The sequence below is a fragment of the Copidosoma floridanum genome, unplaced genomic scaffold (assembly GCF_036245765.1).
Source record: "Copidosoma floridanum isolate Cflo_tuat_1 unplaced genomic scaffold, Cflo_Japanese_pri ptg000013l, whole genome shotgun sequence".
Lineage (NCBI taxonomy): Eukaryota > Metazoa > Arthropoda > Insecta > Hymenoptera > Encyrtidae > Copidosoma > Copidosoma floridanum.
Window position 1 is genome coordinate 13,252,308 of NW_028321890.1, and position 17,316 is coordinate 13,269,623.

General features: G+C 34.0%; 1 protein-coding gene across 2 annotated transcripts in view; it reads left to right on the forward strand.

Annotated features, from left to right (window-relative positions):
* The first annotated feature begins 1,357 nt into the window (after positions 1-1,357).
* The window catches only part of tok (tolloid-like protein 1 tolkin), a 57,014-nt gene continuing 41,055 nt past the window's right edge, over positions 1,358-17,316 (forward strand). Inside the window, exons 1-2 of one of the 2 annotated variants that reach the window (XM_089591314.1) lie at positions 1,358-2,037; positions 5,687-6,113. In XM_089591314.1, the coding sequence (XP_089447440.1) occupies positions 5,906-6,113 (208 nt within the window). In that variant the 5' untranslated portion in view covers positions 1,358-2,037; positions 5,687-5,905. The remainder of the gene's footprint in view (positions 2,038-5,686; positions 6,114-17,316) is intronic. The other variant, XM_089591313.1, reaches the window with a different exon arrangement.

A 17,316-nucleotide genomic window follows, 5' to 3' on the forward strand; every position in this document is an offset into this window, starting at 1 on the left:
AACACGTGAGTTAACGTTTCTTGACCCAGACGTGAATAGACCGTTCCTTCACCACCATTTGAAATACAAACAAAAGAAACGACTACAAACAAATAGATCTCGACAAAACGTCATCATCCGATTGTCCAACGGGGGGGGGGGAAGAGAAACTGCAGTGTATAGGTAACAATCAATAAATACTGCCAAGTCAAACCGTGCGATTGCAATGAGCACTGGGGGTTCCGAGAACCCATGGCTACTGCAGGCGTATTTGCATGTCACGCGCCAGTAAGTATTATAATTCAAAGCCAAGCGCAGCAGCAGCCTCCGTGGCCATCCAGAGCCCGCGTTTGATCAACGCGCGTTGCTCAAGGACACGGAATCTCGCAGCAACCAAGCCAAGAGAGCGATGGACGGAGGGGGGGATATAGTCCCAATTAAGGAAGCCAAGCGGCGTCCCCCGAGCACACGTATTATACGTGAACCTCCCCGTTACTCTGCGGGTAGAGCCCAATAAAGCTCGGGTTCTCTCTCGGGGGATGAGAGACACGACATCAGCGAGAGGGAGCGTGTATGTATATGTACATATAGGTGCACCCGGCACAAGGAGATGAGCTCTAAGAAGCCAGCCGGTCATCACCAGCATCGGATAGATATATACCAACAGGGGAGAAAAGAAGATGCAAGACAAGAGGCAGGGGAAAGAGGGGGAGTATACGTACCCATCGTGTGGTCGAGAGAGAGACGGTGGTGGAGGACAGAGGCGTCTCGTTTTCTCGCGCGCTCGGCTTGTAGGCCTCTCCGTCATCTCACCCTTCGCCGTTACGTACCTATATCGTTCGTGGCTGCTGTCCAGATGAGAGAGAGAGCGCGCGAGATGGAAACAGAGAGAAAAAGAGATGGAGAGTGAGGCTGGTGGCAAGTGATCGCGTGTGCTCGATCGGTTGCTGACGCTGCTGCTGCGCTCAGTCGTCGCTTATCCACGGCCGCGAAAGCTTACCGAGTCAGAGCTTTTTCCCGTGCATCTGCCGCCGGCTCAGCTTGCGGTCGTACGCGTGTGGTCTTTCGTTCCGTTAAAAATATAAATCTACCTACGTCCAGTGTGGGTGGCTGATATTGCATACCAATTTATCAGAGTTCAATCGGACAGGCTCTTGAGACTTTTGGTTGTTTTTTTGTGTGGTGGCCGATACTTTTTCATTCAAGAATGTTCGTTTGTTTTAGTGCATTTTGGTGCGTGCTTTCAAATAGAAACGAGCGATTTTTCCCAAATGACCTGTGGAAAAAGAATCATTGCGCTCAAGTTTGGAACGATTAATAAAAAAACTGGCTAGTTGGAGTTTGGCTGTTTTGATTGGTAATTTTTTTTGTTTTTTTTTTGTTTTCTCGAGTCACTACAGATTTTGGCACGCGTTCTACGCACGTTGATGACGACGTGTTTATAAATAACGTTTCTCGGAGTGTTGTTTATCCACGAGATAAGACTATTTTTTTTTACGTACGTATTTTGACGATCTACTTCAGAGATATCGGTTATCTTGCCAAAACGGTTTTGATATCGACAAGACCTTTCATTCAAAAGATCGACATGCATCGAAGTAAGGAGCCACACCACGGGCAGTAGTTAGTACTTGGCGAGATCCATCGGCTGTATGTGCACAGTCGTTCAACGGACAATAATAGCACATTGGTGAAAAAGAGATGCGTTGACGGTGGCCGGAGACGCGTCCGAGCCGATCTCTACGCGGAGGTTTGCCAGTGCAGGCTTGTCAAGAAGAGGAGAACACAAAGGGTGAACGGCCTCGGGGCACTCGAGCACAGCCATGCACGTATTCTTCCCCGGTGGTGTCTGCGTGGCGCCCATGTGAGCCGAGGGTGCGCGGCATACATGACGGCGGCCGCACGTGTCCCTACGGTTGTCTCGTTTTTCACTTTCGTCTCCCGGTGCATGGACCCGCCGAAATAAACCAGATCACGTGACTTCGTATTTTTGACACGCCTCTCGCAGCAACTGACCTTCGGACCGATTCTGGAGTCTCAGGGGAACTGGTAGTACCGGTACGTTACCGGCTGTATGGTATTATTTGCCGACTACAAGTGCGTCCATCGTCAACTTGCGCATCTGTACATAAAAAGTGTTTAATTGTCACGCGCTCGTAGTTTTCGTTGATTATAGGAAAGCAAATACTCGGAGGGCCCCTTTCCGATTTCCATCGCGATCGATAAAGAGCGTGTGGATTTTCAATTCGACTTTTACGGTATGCCAGCTGCGGTAATTGGAAAACAAAGTATGTTACGTATTTTTGTTTGGTTGATTTTTGTTGGCTTCGTGAAAAATTCAGCAGAAAACTAAAGTAGTATAATAATAAAAATTAGCAAAAAACTGATATTCAATATTTAAGTTGGATTGCTACATTCTACTCTTGGCTTCAGCTGGTGTTATAGGCAATGGTTATAGTAAAACGAATGAATAACTCAAAAGCTCCACAAATGTATTGATATACTAAGAATCGGTTGTTTTAACAATTAAAAAAAAAAAAAAAATAAAAAAAAAGAATCATAATCTTGTCGAAGCAAATAAAATAGTTTCGTGTTATGCGCACCTGTGCAGTTCTGGGTTCCAAAATATCGACAGTGTCTTTCAATTTCGTAGACTACGTATAGATGCTTATTCTGGAGGTCTTTATGTAAACGATAACTGAGTGCATCGACTTCGTAAGTTCATTTAGCCTATCACGATGCAGTTCGTTTTGGCATTTTATTTTTACTGCCTTGAGATCTGCTGTCGAAATAATAAAAAGTCGTTGCACTGAGATGTAGTCGAAATCAAGGTCACTGGAATGAGTATGTTTGGGGGAGGGAGATCCGATTCGCAGCAACGCAATATTGAGACCATATACGTGAAATGCCAAAAACTTATCTACCAGTTTAACGTTCATACAGAAAATGTTATCTCCTACAGGTACAGAGTATATTGCGTGAACAGCACAAAGAAAAAAATTAGAATAACTAAAGGGTAAAATAATGACAAGTATAAAAATGATTAAATATAGACCATCAAAACTTTGATTGAAATTTAAATTTGTACACCTAGCCAGATGCTTTTTTTGAAATGCTTACTTGGGATTTTGACCTTCCCCGCTCCTAATTATTTCTCTTTGATCATTCTACCCTTTAGTCATTATAGTTTTTTTTTTCACTGCCTACGCAGTGAATTTTTTACTCGTGGGAGATATAATTTTCTGTACAAGTCCAACTTATAGACAAGTTGTGGGCATCTAATGTCGTCTCAATGGTATAGGTTATCCGTGAATCGAGCCCCACCAGCTGGAATGAACATTTATAATTTTACTACAACTAGTTTTTTTGAACCCGCTTCGAGCGATCTAACTTGTTGTGATCACTTTAATATTATTTAATGAGCATACTACTATATAAAAGAAACATACTCGTTCATTTTTTTTGTATCTTCCTAAACGTATACACGTTCACTCCAAATCTTATTCTTACAACATTTATGTTACCTTTATAGTGTTATACAATTATAATTATAATAATAACTACACAAATGTTTTTTTTTAAACAATTGTCAGTTTAGTCAGTACCATATCGTCATGTAAATAATTAATTACTAATTTAAAAATATTTTTTGTGAAAAAAATCCTTGCAACATAGTAATGTAAGGGATATTCAAAAATTACTTGTAATTTTATTTTTTCTTGACTTAAATCAAATAAAGTTTTTTACAGGATAAACAAATCAAGTAACATTATGTTTGATTACATTTGTATGATAAACTAATACCATCTTAACTTTTTCTGCAATCTAAAGCAATTGGTTTTTGAAAAACTCCACCCAATCAATACACTTAACCTATTTTAACCAATTTTTTGAGATAGGAAATTGAAGTGCACTGTCGATATTTTGGATATACTTTACCTGTTTACGAGTTAAGTCATAAATTATGAAATTTATTAAATAATCTAGTTCTAAAAATTTTTGGTAAACACAAAAAGAAATTTGTAATTGTTCGCACACAGTTATATCGTTTATAATCAAAAGTCTGTTACAAATTTTTAATAACACGAATTCTTTTAATACATAGTTATTTATTCACGTTTTGAAAAAATAAATAACGATTTTTCATCACAACATCTAATTGAAGAAATCGTAGAGTTCGTGTTGTAATAGTACATTCTGCTGCGATTGGCGATCTTGTATGATAAGGGCTCGGATTTGTGTTTAACGCTCATTCATCGCGAAAAATAATCGTCAAAGATGTGGAAAACTAAAAAATAAATGGAAATCGTAAGAGATACTCCGAAAAATATTATATGGTTAAAAACTTCTTGTATTAATCACAGTTTCTCTTTTGATAACTCTTTATCCATCTCATTTTTATTCTTTTTTTTAATGTGTCTCATATTCGGAATCAAAATGTAGTGCGTCATAGCCATTGACAAATTTTTGATAAAAATAAAACTTGATGACAAAACGTACCCATAAAAGTCGCAAGAATCAGCTGTTTCAAAGTAAAGTATTTACTAAAGCTTTTTATGGAATGGAGTAATGTTGAAGGATGTTTACAAACAAAGTAGCTTTAAAGAACTATGAACCAAAAAAAACTATTTATAAAAAAAAATTAGGTTGTCTCGATGAAAAGTTATTGATTAAACGTCCAAAAACAGATAGCAAGCCTATTCTCAACGCATGGCTATAGTCAAATGATACCAAAATGAATTAAAAAAAAATTTTTTTTTGTTCAATAATGAGGATTCAAGATTCAAACTTATGTTCTTAAAATTTTACTCAATACTATAAACATATCGTAAAATCTTTCAAAAATTCTTATACACTGTCGTTATGTTGTACATTGAAGCTATTGCAACATTTGTACACATTATTATACATATTCGATGTTAGAACAATGGTTAAATAAAATATTCAAAATGAAGTCAGTACATGAAAATTTTAGCTCTTCACGTGGGTTTTATAGAAAAAAGTGAATGCAACGCGTCATTTGCGAATTCAGATCCACAAATTCTGAAGACCCGAAGGAATCAAATTATTTTGAAATTATTTGGATTATGAAAAATTTGTAACACTGAACAGAGAAAAGTATATCTCCAATTTATCATAAGCCGATTGACAGTCTACTCGACATGTGTGGTGAAATGTGAAGGCTCAAAATTACAGTAAAACTTTTGTTTAAAGCGTAATTATTCGTACATGTAATCATTTGCGTCGATGTTTTTATTGGCGTAAGTTTGCTCGGCTGACTTTGATCTCTATTTTTCTATTGGTCAATAGAAAATGAGTACAAACCATAAATTTTTTTACAGCAATAAACGCTGCAGTAATTTGAAACTCTTTTAATTATTTTTATTGCTAATATAAAATAAAACAAAAAAGATGACGGTTCGGTTCTAAGCCGAATGGTTGCGGCAAAAAAAGATCTCTGAGAACTCATAATTTCTTCTATATGACCATCGTCTGCACAGCCTTAGAATTGCATAGCTGTGAACTTTTATAGTCAGAAAAATCGCAATAATCTCTCGATCCTTCCGTAAAGACAAAAACCACGACTTGTCAAGGAGAAGTTTGGGTATAACAAAAGTATCCAAAATCTCCGAAGACGAGCGAAAAAGGTACCCAGCGCGTTACCGCGAGCGCGAGACAATTAAACACAAACAACCACTGGCCCCAGGTAATAATAATCACCGTATCCATCATCGTGACAGAGAAGAAGAAATTTCGCGCATCTCTTGCCGGACTTTCGAAAGCCAGCTCTTTCCCCGAGCGCGTGTGTGCAGCTGGAACAATTTCCAGCCCGAGAAACAGAGCGAGGAGGAGCCGCAGCGGTGCGTCGCACGCAGCGAGGCGCGAATGGATCCGCGCTGGAGCCGAATATTATGAGCTGACGCCGATGCCACCGCCACGAGGCCGCCTCGTCCCAAACATGAAGCCACTGTTCTGGCTCATGCTGCTCCTCCCCTTGTCCTGCAGCCACGTCTTTGTCGACGCCCGCGATTTTTCTGGCAATCGAGGACATAGGTATACCATCGACGAGCTGCTCAACACCAGGTTTCCCAATCGCATATCTGGAGACTGGGACCTGGACATCTGCAAAGCAGGTATAAGTTAGCCCTAAGTCCATACCAAAAGTCATATTTTGTACGTATATATAGTCTGCATGCGATTAGGGCGCAAGTATTTGACAATCAATGGTTCAGTAGAGGAAACTGTTTGATGCCTCTGCAACTGAAATTACTGTCATCCCAGTAAACAAATTTTCTCAAGATTTCTTTTAGACGTTTTGTTGACTCCTACAAAGATATCTTCAAATGGACATTGAAAGTCTATAAAACATCTAAAAGACATCTCGAGAAAATGTGATACTTATTCAAAACATGTATTCTTGGCTTCACATTTAGAGCCGTAATTACGATGCAAGTATGTATAATTTTTCATACGAGTAAACAGGCTTGGGATAATGGTAACCTTTTATACTTTAACTGATGAGTTGAGAAAACATAACTTTTACAATAATGAACGTGTATAAAAAATAGTCAGTCAGGTTTTGTACACTTCTCACAAATCTGGGAAATACTTAATTGAAACGATTTGTGTTACCTGTAAGCGTGAATTTATGTTAAAGTAAGATCGAGAAATTTAAAAAGGGTCAAAGGAAATCTATTAATTTATAGCAGGATAAGTCAAAATGATATTTTAACCTCAGAATAGAAACTATGATACAAAATTTTTATATTTCTCTGATTAAATATACGTAGATACTTACGATTGTAATTTTAATTGAAAGTGAATTAATATGAGTTGGTCTCTGTATGCCTATTAATTCCGCAACTTGTAAGGATAGGAAGTACCTTATGCAAAAATATTTCTTTGGCTCAAATGTTTCTTCTATTTCTCTTTTTTGGCTAAGCTTATCTATTTTGAGTTTTTGAAGTGATACAATAACATTGAAATAGACGGGAAAACCCTCTCCAAATGGCCCCATAAACACCAATGTGAAAGTCTGCTCTTGCAAATGAGCAAACAGAGAAACGTTCAAGAATTTTCAAGTCCGAATATGGATTATTTTTGGTTTGTGAAGCAAAATTCATTTTAAGAGATCACTGTATAACAAATAGGAGGCATAATCAATTTTATGCCAAAATCAATCAAGTATGTTGTAAGAAAAGCTATTAGGTTTTCAAACGAATAAAGAGTACTAACTAGATAAAATACATGGAGTTGATTATCTAAAAGCAGAGATTTGAGATCTTGTAAGAATAAGAAATTTGCCAGTATCAAAGTCATTAACAAGAAACGTACGAATGAGGTAGATGATCAACAACATTTATCAAAAAACAATAGCTGATGAAAATTACATCAAGCAAACAATAAGGGTCTATTATCCTCGGTGATTCTAAGCCCCACTCAACGAGTATTTGTCTCAAGTTTCGGGCTAATTTTCATTATTCTCCCCCTTTGTTTCGCCAGCCTTTAGAAAAAACTCCTCCTCGACGGCTTTGCTATTTTTCGCCGTAACGCGAGGCTGCTTTGCACAAAAGATGCTCACAGAGCCGCGACCAGGGTAGGAACGACGAAAAAAAAAAAAAAAAAAAAAAAAAACGGGGACACGGAAAAAAAATAAAGAGGAATCTTGTGAAAATAAAAAAACAGAACCAAGCATAATGATAATGCCTAAAGAGCTGTACAATAAGGGGGACTGTTTTGGTATAGTGATTTGAAGAGCATGATAGTTCTGAGTTAAATGGAGGCTTGTATACGAGTACAAGTAGCAGCAGTTGTAGATTCATCTGTGATGATGAAAGCTGAGCGTGTTTGGTTGCAGGCTTTTTCTTATGCTCGAAAAATCTTTGATACAACAGTAACTAGAATCATATGATATATCATAGTGTGATACTCCCGTAGTTTTACCATTTTTCGTTGTGTGGTACTGCTGAGTTTAGTATTCTTCGAGGAAGTGATGAGAAAAGTCAATGCCATCATGTTGACCTCAAAAGATTCAATCAGTGAAGAAAATATATACTTTTACACTGTTTTCTTGTAATCATGAGAAGTTTTAATTCAAAAAAATGATCATAGTCCATACGTTTCAGAGTTTAAATTTAATAACAAGACGATAGAAAAAAACAATTCCATGAAACTTAAATATACAGTGAAGGCATAATTATAAAGTAAGTTCAAAAATTGGTTAATTAAAAAAAGGAAGAGCATAATATACGAGTACCTGTATAGTAAAAATGAAAACAGATTAATAATCATCCTGGTTGAGGTGGCACTTTTTTCAACTGCCACGAATGACAATTTTTCTACAAATCGTAGTTTTAACTAAAAAAATTGAGTTGCCTTGGTAATTTCGTACTTAGATGGGAAAATGTCGATAAATTCAATTACTCGCATTAATAACCGTAAGCCCTGGGGAATTTTTACTACATTTAGCAAAACAAATAAAAAGATATATTTTTGAGACATATTAGAACTTGGGTAGTCACACGACTAACGAAACACATAGTATATGTTACAGTTATTCAAAGATAAATAAACAGGGCAATTTATGCTTAAATACTATAAAATTCAGAGTTTTAGACGTAAAAGTTTAAGGGCGTAAGATGTAAAAGTTGTAGAAACGGAAAGCCAGAGAATAGGAAAAAAAAAAAAAATAAAACAATACGACAAAAACGAAATTAAACAGGTACGAAAAACAGGCTTAATTTAAAAATTAAATTTTTATTTCGAAAACACAATAACTACTTTTTTTTCAGAGCAAAAAATATTAGCACTTTTACGGGAGTTTTCCAAATTTTTTTAATTTATCAAAATAAGCTTAATTAGATTAATTTTATTGTTGATTATCGTTTTTAAATATTATTGTTACAAAAATAGTTACAAAAATGTACAAACTGTGTTTTTTTATGATTTAAAACTTTTGTATCAACAACTTTTTTGGTGTAATGTCAACATGTACTGTCATGGGCAAAAATAGCTTTTTTTATAATTTTTAAATGTTTATAGTCTTCTTAACTATTAGGATTGTAATTTTAATGAAAGTGTGCAGTACAAAAAAATATAATTTCAATGAGATTTACATGTTTTTTGGCCACTTAAACCTGCAATAAAAACCATCAATAGTATAGAAATAAAGTTTTTTTTTTTTTCATACTTTCCAAAGTTTTCTTCAATTTTTCATATGTGAATACAGTTATAAAAAAGTTTAAGAAACCTTTGTTTTAATTTATTTTGTCAAGAACTACAACTTTCTCTTTCATATCAAATGTGCAAGTCCTTTAATTTTTAAGATGATTGATTCTCAACCCGAGTAACATTGTTTTTTTTACTATAAAGGCATAAAAATACCTTTTTTTTGGTCTACATAGGTAGTCAAAAAATTTATTTTTTCATTTAAAAATTTTTGTTTCTCCACTATAATTATATAGATCTAAGAAATTCACTACAAAAATAAAACGTACAATAACTGATTTTAATTTTTTTAGAGTTATACAAACTTGTGGCTGGTCACATTATATGCCTTTCGACCAAACTTGGTGAATTTGAAACTATAATATTGTAGTACAAAAATAAAGCTACAAATTAAATTGAAACCAAGGTTAATAAAAGCTTTTTAAGATAGTTAACTTACATTTCTTTATACACCGATCGGCTACCCTTTTTGTATATAATCGTAATATGACTTAACTGTTTGAAACACAAATTTTCTATTTAGTGGTAATAAGAATCTTCATACAAAAAAAAATCAACCAAGTTGCATCGAAATCGGTTATCTGGACTTTGAATTATGACTTATTGTACACACCCACATACATACATAGACAGATTTCTTTGCCAGAGTAATATACGTCAATTTAAAAGTTCAGAAAACGTATTAGTTGAATGTTATTGAAATGTGTGATTTTTTGCCCGTTGCAAAGCTTCCTTTTGAAGGAAGCAAAAAAAAATAGCCATCCTCTTTTACAACTACGTTAGTAATATCAGCTAATTTCTGAGTGGTACTGATGTGAATTTATATTATATTGTACTAACGTCAATTACACACTTGTCAAGTCTGTAATGTATCATGATGATACTTACTGCATTTTAATTATGTTATGTAAGAAGTATGACATGTACTTTTCAATGTAATAATACTTAATGCAATTGTTCAATGTTTCGTGAAAGACAACGATCACCTTTATAGAGTAACTCTTAGAATCAATTGATGCTGATTATATAGACGCAGTTTCAGTAATACATACAATTGGAGCATGATGTGTTATCAGCTACCAACCGCGTGGTGTTACCGTAGGTATTATTTCGAAAAAAAATATCGTAAACATTTATTTTCCATACTGTAAATTTTAACGCAGTTAAATTCTTTTTTTTTCATCACATTCTACTAATGCGGATCTTACTTTTTCAATCGCTTTTGTCATTTGCTGTTCATAATTTAGTATCCTACACGTTTGGTCGATGTTATAAGTAGAAGAATATTGTAATGTATTCCTTGTTCTACATTTGATTTATAATTAAATAGTCAAAGTTATTGGTGCAACCATAAGTTAGTCATACAACTATAACATTTCAAAGAAATTTATTCTTACACACGTATAAGTACGCACACATTTTTTATATACTAGCTTTTCCCTACTTTTGCATAACTTAATTAAAACTAACATGTTTTAAATACATAATTTCAGTTTCGCATATTTCTATTTTTATTTCTTTTAAAAGTCAGCATTTCAATAGTTTGATTTTTTGATATCTTCACTAAGATTTATTTCCAAGTTTTATAAGAAACACCGTTGACTAATCACTCAAATCCAGGGACTCCTTTGATGAAGTTTATTCTTATATGGCTCATTTTTTTCAAATAGTTTAAAATTATTCAGCCGTCTACATGATTTTATCAAAAAAATGTATGTAAATTCCAAACTATTTATCGTTATAATTTATCATATTAAAAAATCTTAATCCATTTGTTCTACAAGGAAGTTTAACACACGATGATTTCTTCGTCAAGGAAGTAAAATCATTCATAAAGGAAGAAAAATTACACGCTTGTATTTTTTATCATTACAATATTTGATTTTTTTTTGGGGAAAGGACAAATGTTAGATTATTCGTCGCGTTACATATTAAAGTGAAATTTATAAGTTCTTGAGAAAGTATGGTAGAAATTTGCTTTTGCTACTACTTTTTTTTGTCGTGTGAACTCAAGCTCAGTAAGGTCTTATAACTTTTTGTACTAGGGTATTTTAGATATTAACTAAGACACACTTCTTCATGAAGTGAGAATTTTGTTTTTAGTTTTAATAAATTTAAAGTTTTCTGAATAAAACTGTGAGTAAAGAATTTCAATGCACATAATAATTTTATTTGCTAATAAATAGCTCACTTCTATTACTTTAAATAGCCTAAGAAATATTTATAACGTATTTCTTTTAGAAAACTCCTTAAAAATAAATTACAAACAATAATTTGGAAATGATAATACTTCCACATCATAAAAAAATTCGGTAGATAACATCTGAGATTTGCAAGTAGCCGCATCGCAAAGAAATATACAGCTACCAATAGCTGGTCAAAATAGTTCTTTATAATAATTTTCATTAATTTGAAAGAAGAGAAGATCGACTGAAAATTTTATTTCATTACTAAATTTCTCAAGATATATACATTTTTTAAAGATGTTTAAAACGTTTCTTAATCGATTTAGGAATGAAACTTTTGTTCGGATTTGTTGAAATTCTGACTTCATTCAAACTAAATAAAAGTTTGTCTTTAGAGGTGGTAAATTTATTAACATTTTTTTTTTATATTCATAACTATTTCGTATATGAAATCCTGCCATTCAGATATTTTTGTTAAGAAAACGTATAAATTATTTTAACTCTTTTTGTACAAAGTTTAGCAAGATCATCCTCTTATAATAAGAAGGCAAGTATATTTTTGCAGACTTTAGTTCATACATGTCTCATTTTTAATATTATGTAAGGTATTAAGACTTTGAGGAAAAAATTGTAACCGTAAATTCACATGTTAATATGCAATAAAATTTTGTAAAATAAAAAACTAAAAATTTTCCGTCATTATCTGCCACGTAATCTCTTTTTTCCAATAAGCTTAACGTGCACATTCACAAATTAAAGATTGTTGGATCAGCAGCAGCAGCATCTAATCCCAACGCTTCGTTTTTTCCTCACAAAGAAGAAACTGTTACCAAATACTACACCTATAACGCATTGGTGGCCCCGGAGACTTTTTTTTCACAGCCAGTCTGAAAATGCTAGAAGACTCTGCTTGTAGTTTAGATTTTTCATTCAACCATACAATCCATTCCTTCTTCTGTTGCTTCTCAAACAGCAAAGTAAGCCAGTACGTGAGGCATACGTGAATTCACATGGAGCTTTCAATGCAAATCGTTTTGTGTAGAAAAAGAATGCCTGGTCGTAGATCTTTCATACTCAATTTTTTTTATTTCATTTTCTATTGTATGTGTCACGCAAAAATAGTAGTATTCTATGCGCCATCTAGGATAAAATGTCCTGAGCTTGTTGATCAGGGAATTAACGTACACTAACGTTGAAAATACAGTGACTTAATAGTATTATGCAACAGAAATAACATGAATATTAATGAATTACAATCTACAACTAGTAGAGAAAAGATAAGTAGAAAATAGTTTTATTCCATAGAATAGTGAACGCGCTAATGAGAGGTACGTGTAGAAAGTTTTTACAGTTCATTATACTGTAGATCCGACGCTAATGCTGGATTCTATTTGTTCAAGCTTTCCACGTGTAATAATAACATTTCACCCAAACAACATTGGTTGCAACGTTCATGCGCTGATGTCCCATACATAATCCTATGATAAAACATACATGTCATACAAAAATCGCGTGGGCAATATTTTTACAGTTTCAGGAATTTTCAAACAACATTACCTTGTAGTAAAAATGGGTAATTTACCACCATAAAAGCTAGCACGCACTTTTACCTTAGTATACGTTGGTATGAATCAATCCTGAATTTTCTCCCATCGTTGCAATGTTTCATCAGACCTTTTTTACTTTTATATTAGATTTTCCGTACTTTTGCACAACTTAATTAAAATCATCATGTTAAAAAATATTCTCAGTTTTTCATACTTTTACAATTTTTCACTTTCAAATTCATATATTTTGCAGATCTTTCCCAACGCATTCCTTTTAAAAATCAATCCCCTTAAAAATAGTTTTTGACAAACCTTAAATGTTAGGTAAGTTTGATGTATTGAGTTCATATTTTGTAAGGAATTTCTGAACCTATATACACACTGGCAATGAATAGTATTCTTCCTAATGAATCTCTGGTCTTAACAAGTTCTGAAATCAAGATATAAAAACGATCAAGTTTTTTTTTGCGCAGCATATATTTTGTATGACATTCGTAGTATGATACTGTTTAGTACTAGTACTTTAACAAAATCAAACTAAGTAATATTGACTTTTGCCCTAACATTTTTATATACTTTCTACATAGCAAGGCAAGAATGTATTTGATGTGAGGTTTGCATGAAATACCAGTCAAAAGTCAATATTACTTAGTTTGATTTTGTTAAAGTACGAGTACTAAACAGTATTATACTACGAATGTCATACAAAATGTATTCTGCGCAAAAAAAAACTTGACCGTTTTTATATCTTGATTTCAGAACTTGTTAAGGCTACAGATTCATTAGGAAGAATACTATTCATTAGTGTGTATAAAGGTTCAGAAATTCCTTACGAAATATGAACTCAATACATCAAACTTACCTAACATTTAAGGTTTGTAAAAAACTACTTTTAAGGGGATATCATAACTTTTCAGAAAAATACAATTTTAAAATGTTTAATTGAAAAAACCTAATAACATTAAATGTTGCTCATATCAGAAAGTACTGGATAGAAACGAAGTCTGTAAAACATAGCTACGGTGATCAACAACAGTCCCACTAAATTTCTACTAAAATTTGCTCATTTAAAGATGTTTCAAGTATATTTAAATGCAGTTAATTTTTAGAAACAGTTTCTTAATCCACCAAATAAAATGAATTGTCTTAAAAAATAGAGTTTCAGGATTTTTATCTAAGATGCTCTTTTCTTTTTCTTTTTTTTATTAAACTACTTTATCATATCATTCTTAGCAATTTTTCTTTAAACTTACGACATAAATTCAATTACTTCTTCCAACAAATTTTTTAGATAAAATACTTAGTAATTATAAACATTATTCAACTATCTTTAATCGTTATTTTTTTTTTGTAATGATAAAATCCAAACATTCTAAATTACAGTTATTTAATACCTGAGGTTTTCTCCCAGTAAAAAATTATTTATCACGAAAATACGTACGAAAATCGTAAAAGTGGTGTCTAAGTTACTAAAAGAATTGTTTTTATTAAATCATTTGCTATTTTACTAGTACTTTAAAAACTGATTATTAATGTATAATTATTTACTATCCAAATAGCTAAATCAAATAAGGCTTAGGTTTACAGCTTGTTATTTATTGCACTCTGGGAAATTATTAGAGTTTCCAATCTAATCGATCAGATTGTGTTGATACTGTTATAGCTGTGTTACATGATTCATTTTAAATTGCCAAAAAAAGTATACTAAAGAAATAATAAAATTTATTACTTGTATTTAATTTATTTCGAATTTAAATTTAGATACTAAAATTAATGTGTTCGCATTTGAGGCACACGAAATTTAGGGTAAGGATAAATAGGATATTGAAGTATTCTTGGTTTTACATTTTTATTCGTTTTCAAAATTTTCTCACGGTAGATGTCCTATCGTAACAACACTTGATCTTGTCAGTCGTTGTTTGAATGGCTGGGTACATTGTACATGCTTATAAGTGCGCATATATACATTTAACCTCGATTTGCCACATACATCTCATTACTTGTATTATTGATCATTTAGGGGATGATTTTACTATGAGAGAGTCTTATCCACCACCTCCCTCTTCTGAGGCATCGTGGCGTCTTCCTATAAACTACATATCTGCATGCCACGGTGAAATACTTTATACCAGTAGTCTATTTATATGATATCCTAGTGATTAGTTCATATTAAAAACACCACCTAGTTACCCGGGAGGAAGAAGTCACGAAGTGACGGAACGGAGTCTAGAACCCGAGCTCTCCAGGCGGGGAGCAAGCGCTCTACCATCTTAGCCACTGAGAACTCCCAACACTACATGCTATCATCTACTGTGAATTTGTGAAATTAGGAAGTACCTATAGCTAATATCACACTGTTGGCAGCTCTGCTTGATTTTAAGAACTATACACAGGAACGCCTATTCTAACTATACACAGGAAAAATTTGGCTTGCAGCCAACTTAACGATAAGACCATTTCTCGGACACTGAGTCTGAAAAAATCTTGTTTTGACCATTTCCAGATACACATGTCTCGTTTTCGTTGTTCTAACGACTTTTTGACCTATATTTTTTGGTAAAGTTGTGTACTAGGATTAAAGAAACTTAATTAAACCAAAGTACATCGGGCATACCAACAAAAGTACTTATTTTTCAGTATTTAAAAATTCAAGTATGCAAATCTGAAGTAAATAGTAGCATGGTCGTTGAGGCTTCGTCTGCTTTCTCAAACTTACCTCGTCGCGCTCCCGCGCGACTTGATACGTCAACAATAACATGATATCTTGATATATCTTCATTTCATCAAAAAATACCATCGACTAATCACTCAAATCCGACAACTCCTTTGATAAAGTTTATTTTCGTATGGCTCATTTTTGTATAAAACTTGGAAAATTTCTAGCAACTTATCATGAAAACTTAAAATATTTAATAATTTAAATTTATTGGTTCTACAATGAAACATTCATTTAACCCACAGTTTCTTCATCTATAGAGTCAAATAATATGTAAGAAAAGAAAAAAAGACATGTGTGTATTTTTAATCATTACAACATTTAATTGTTCCTTGAAAGAATAATTCCTAAGCTCTCAATAAATCATGGCACGAATGAATTTACAGCAATTTATTTTCACTACTAATTTTAATTGTTAGTACTAAGTATAAAACTTTCAAAATCAGGTTGGCTTATTACTCGGAAGCTCAGTAATGGTTATTAACGTTTTGTGTTGGTGTGAGTGTTTTAGATATTAACTAATAAAATTGTAGCGATACGATTAAATCTTACACTGAAAATTTAAACGATAGAAGCATAACAAGTACGCGTAAATCTGTATTCCTACCTTTCCTTCCAACACAAACACAATCTCAAACAGAAATGCCAACAAAGCAGGTACATGTCGCCCCACTTGCATCTACCACAATCACATGCTTATGAATGACGCTTGTATGGATGGCAAACAAATTCTATGTCCACGACGCATCCACGATTAGTTAAAAAAACTACACCCGGGGCAAATCCATCACGGCTGTCAATAGCCATGAACCTGTAACCACGCAGTAAAAGGAAGGGCCAGAGAATTCGTCTCCATTCATTGCTTGTCCATCGCAGTCCGAGTACAAACACGGAAAACCATCACAATGCGCGATCAATAGAATTCCGATTGTCGCAAAGCTGCGAGGGAGAGGGTTAAAAAGCAAAAAGGAAGAGGAAGAGCAGTAAATCCTGCTACACCATGGCCACCAGCCAACGTATCACACCGCCGACACGAGCTTGGTAAATCTCCTTTCTACCACTCCAACGCACCTCCAAATTTGCTGGCTATCCCCAGTTCGATTGTCGAAAATGACGTGTAGCTTTGACATGTACTGCCGGCACTCTGGCTATGTTCTTATCCGTGTACGTGGATGTGGAGGGTTTAACTAGTATCGTCGTATTAGCACTTGGTGCATAGTGCGAACCATGAAACGAGTGACGTCTGTTTCAGGCCAGGTCCGCTCTCTTTGAACTTGATGACAGAGGACAAGTGAAAGAGTCGCGAGGAAAACGTGCGCGACAGTTGAGAAACAGATGGTATACACATGTCATGCGGAAATATTAAGCATGTGGTGCATTGCAATGCAACACTGCTTTTAGTATTTATACTGCACGTGTAGACATGCTCTTATAATCTTTTAACAAATTACGAGAATCTTGAGCCTTACTCAATTTTTTTATTCATCTATCTGTTTATTTCTAATATATAAGATCAAAACCTCAGAGAGGTTAAAGTAGTTGTTTCCCAATGTGTAGGTCAATCACATACATAGATGTATGATAATATTACGGTTGTGCAATCGCTTAACGTAAGTGATCGACATCAAAAAATAAGAGGGGCAGCAGTAATAAGATGAAA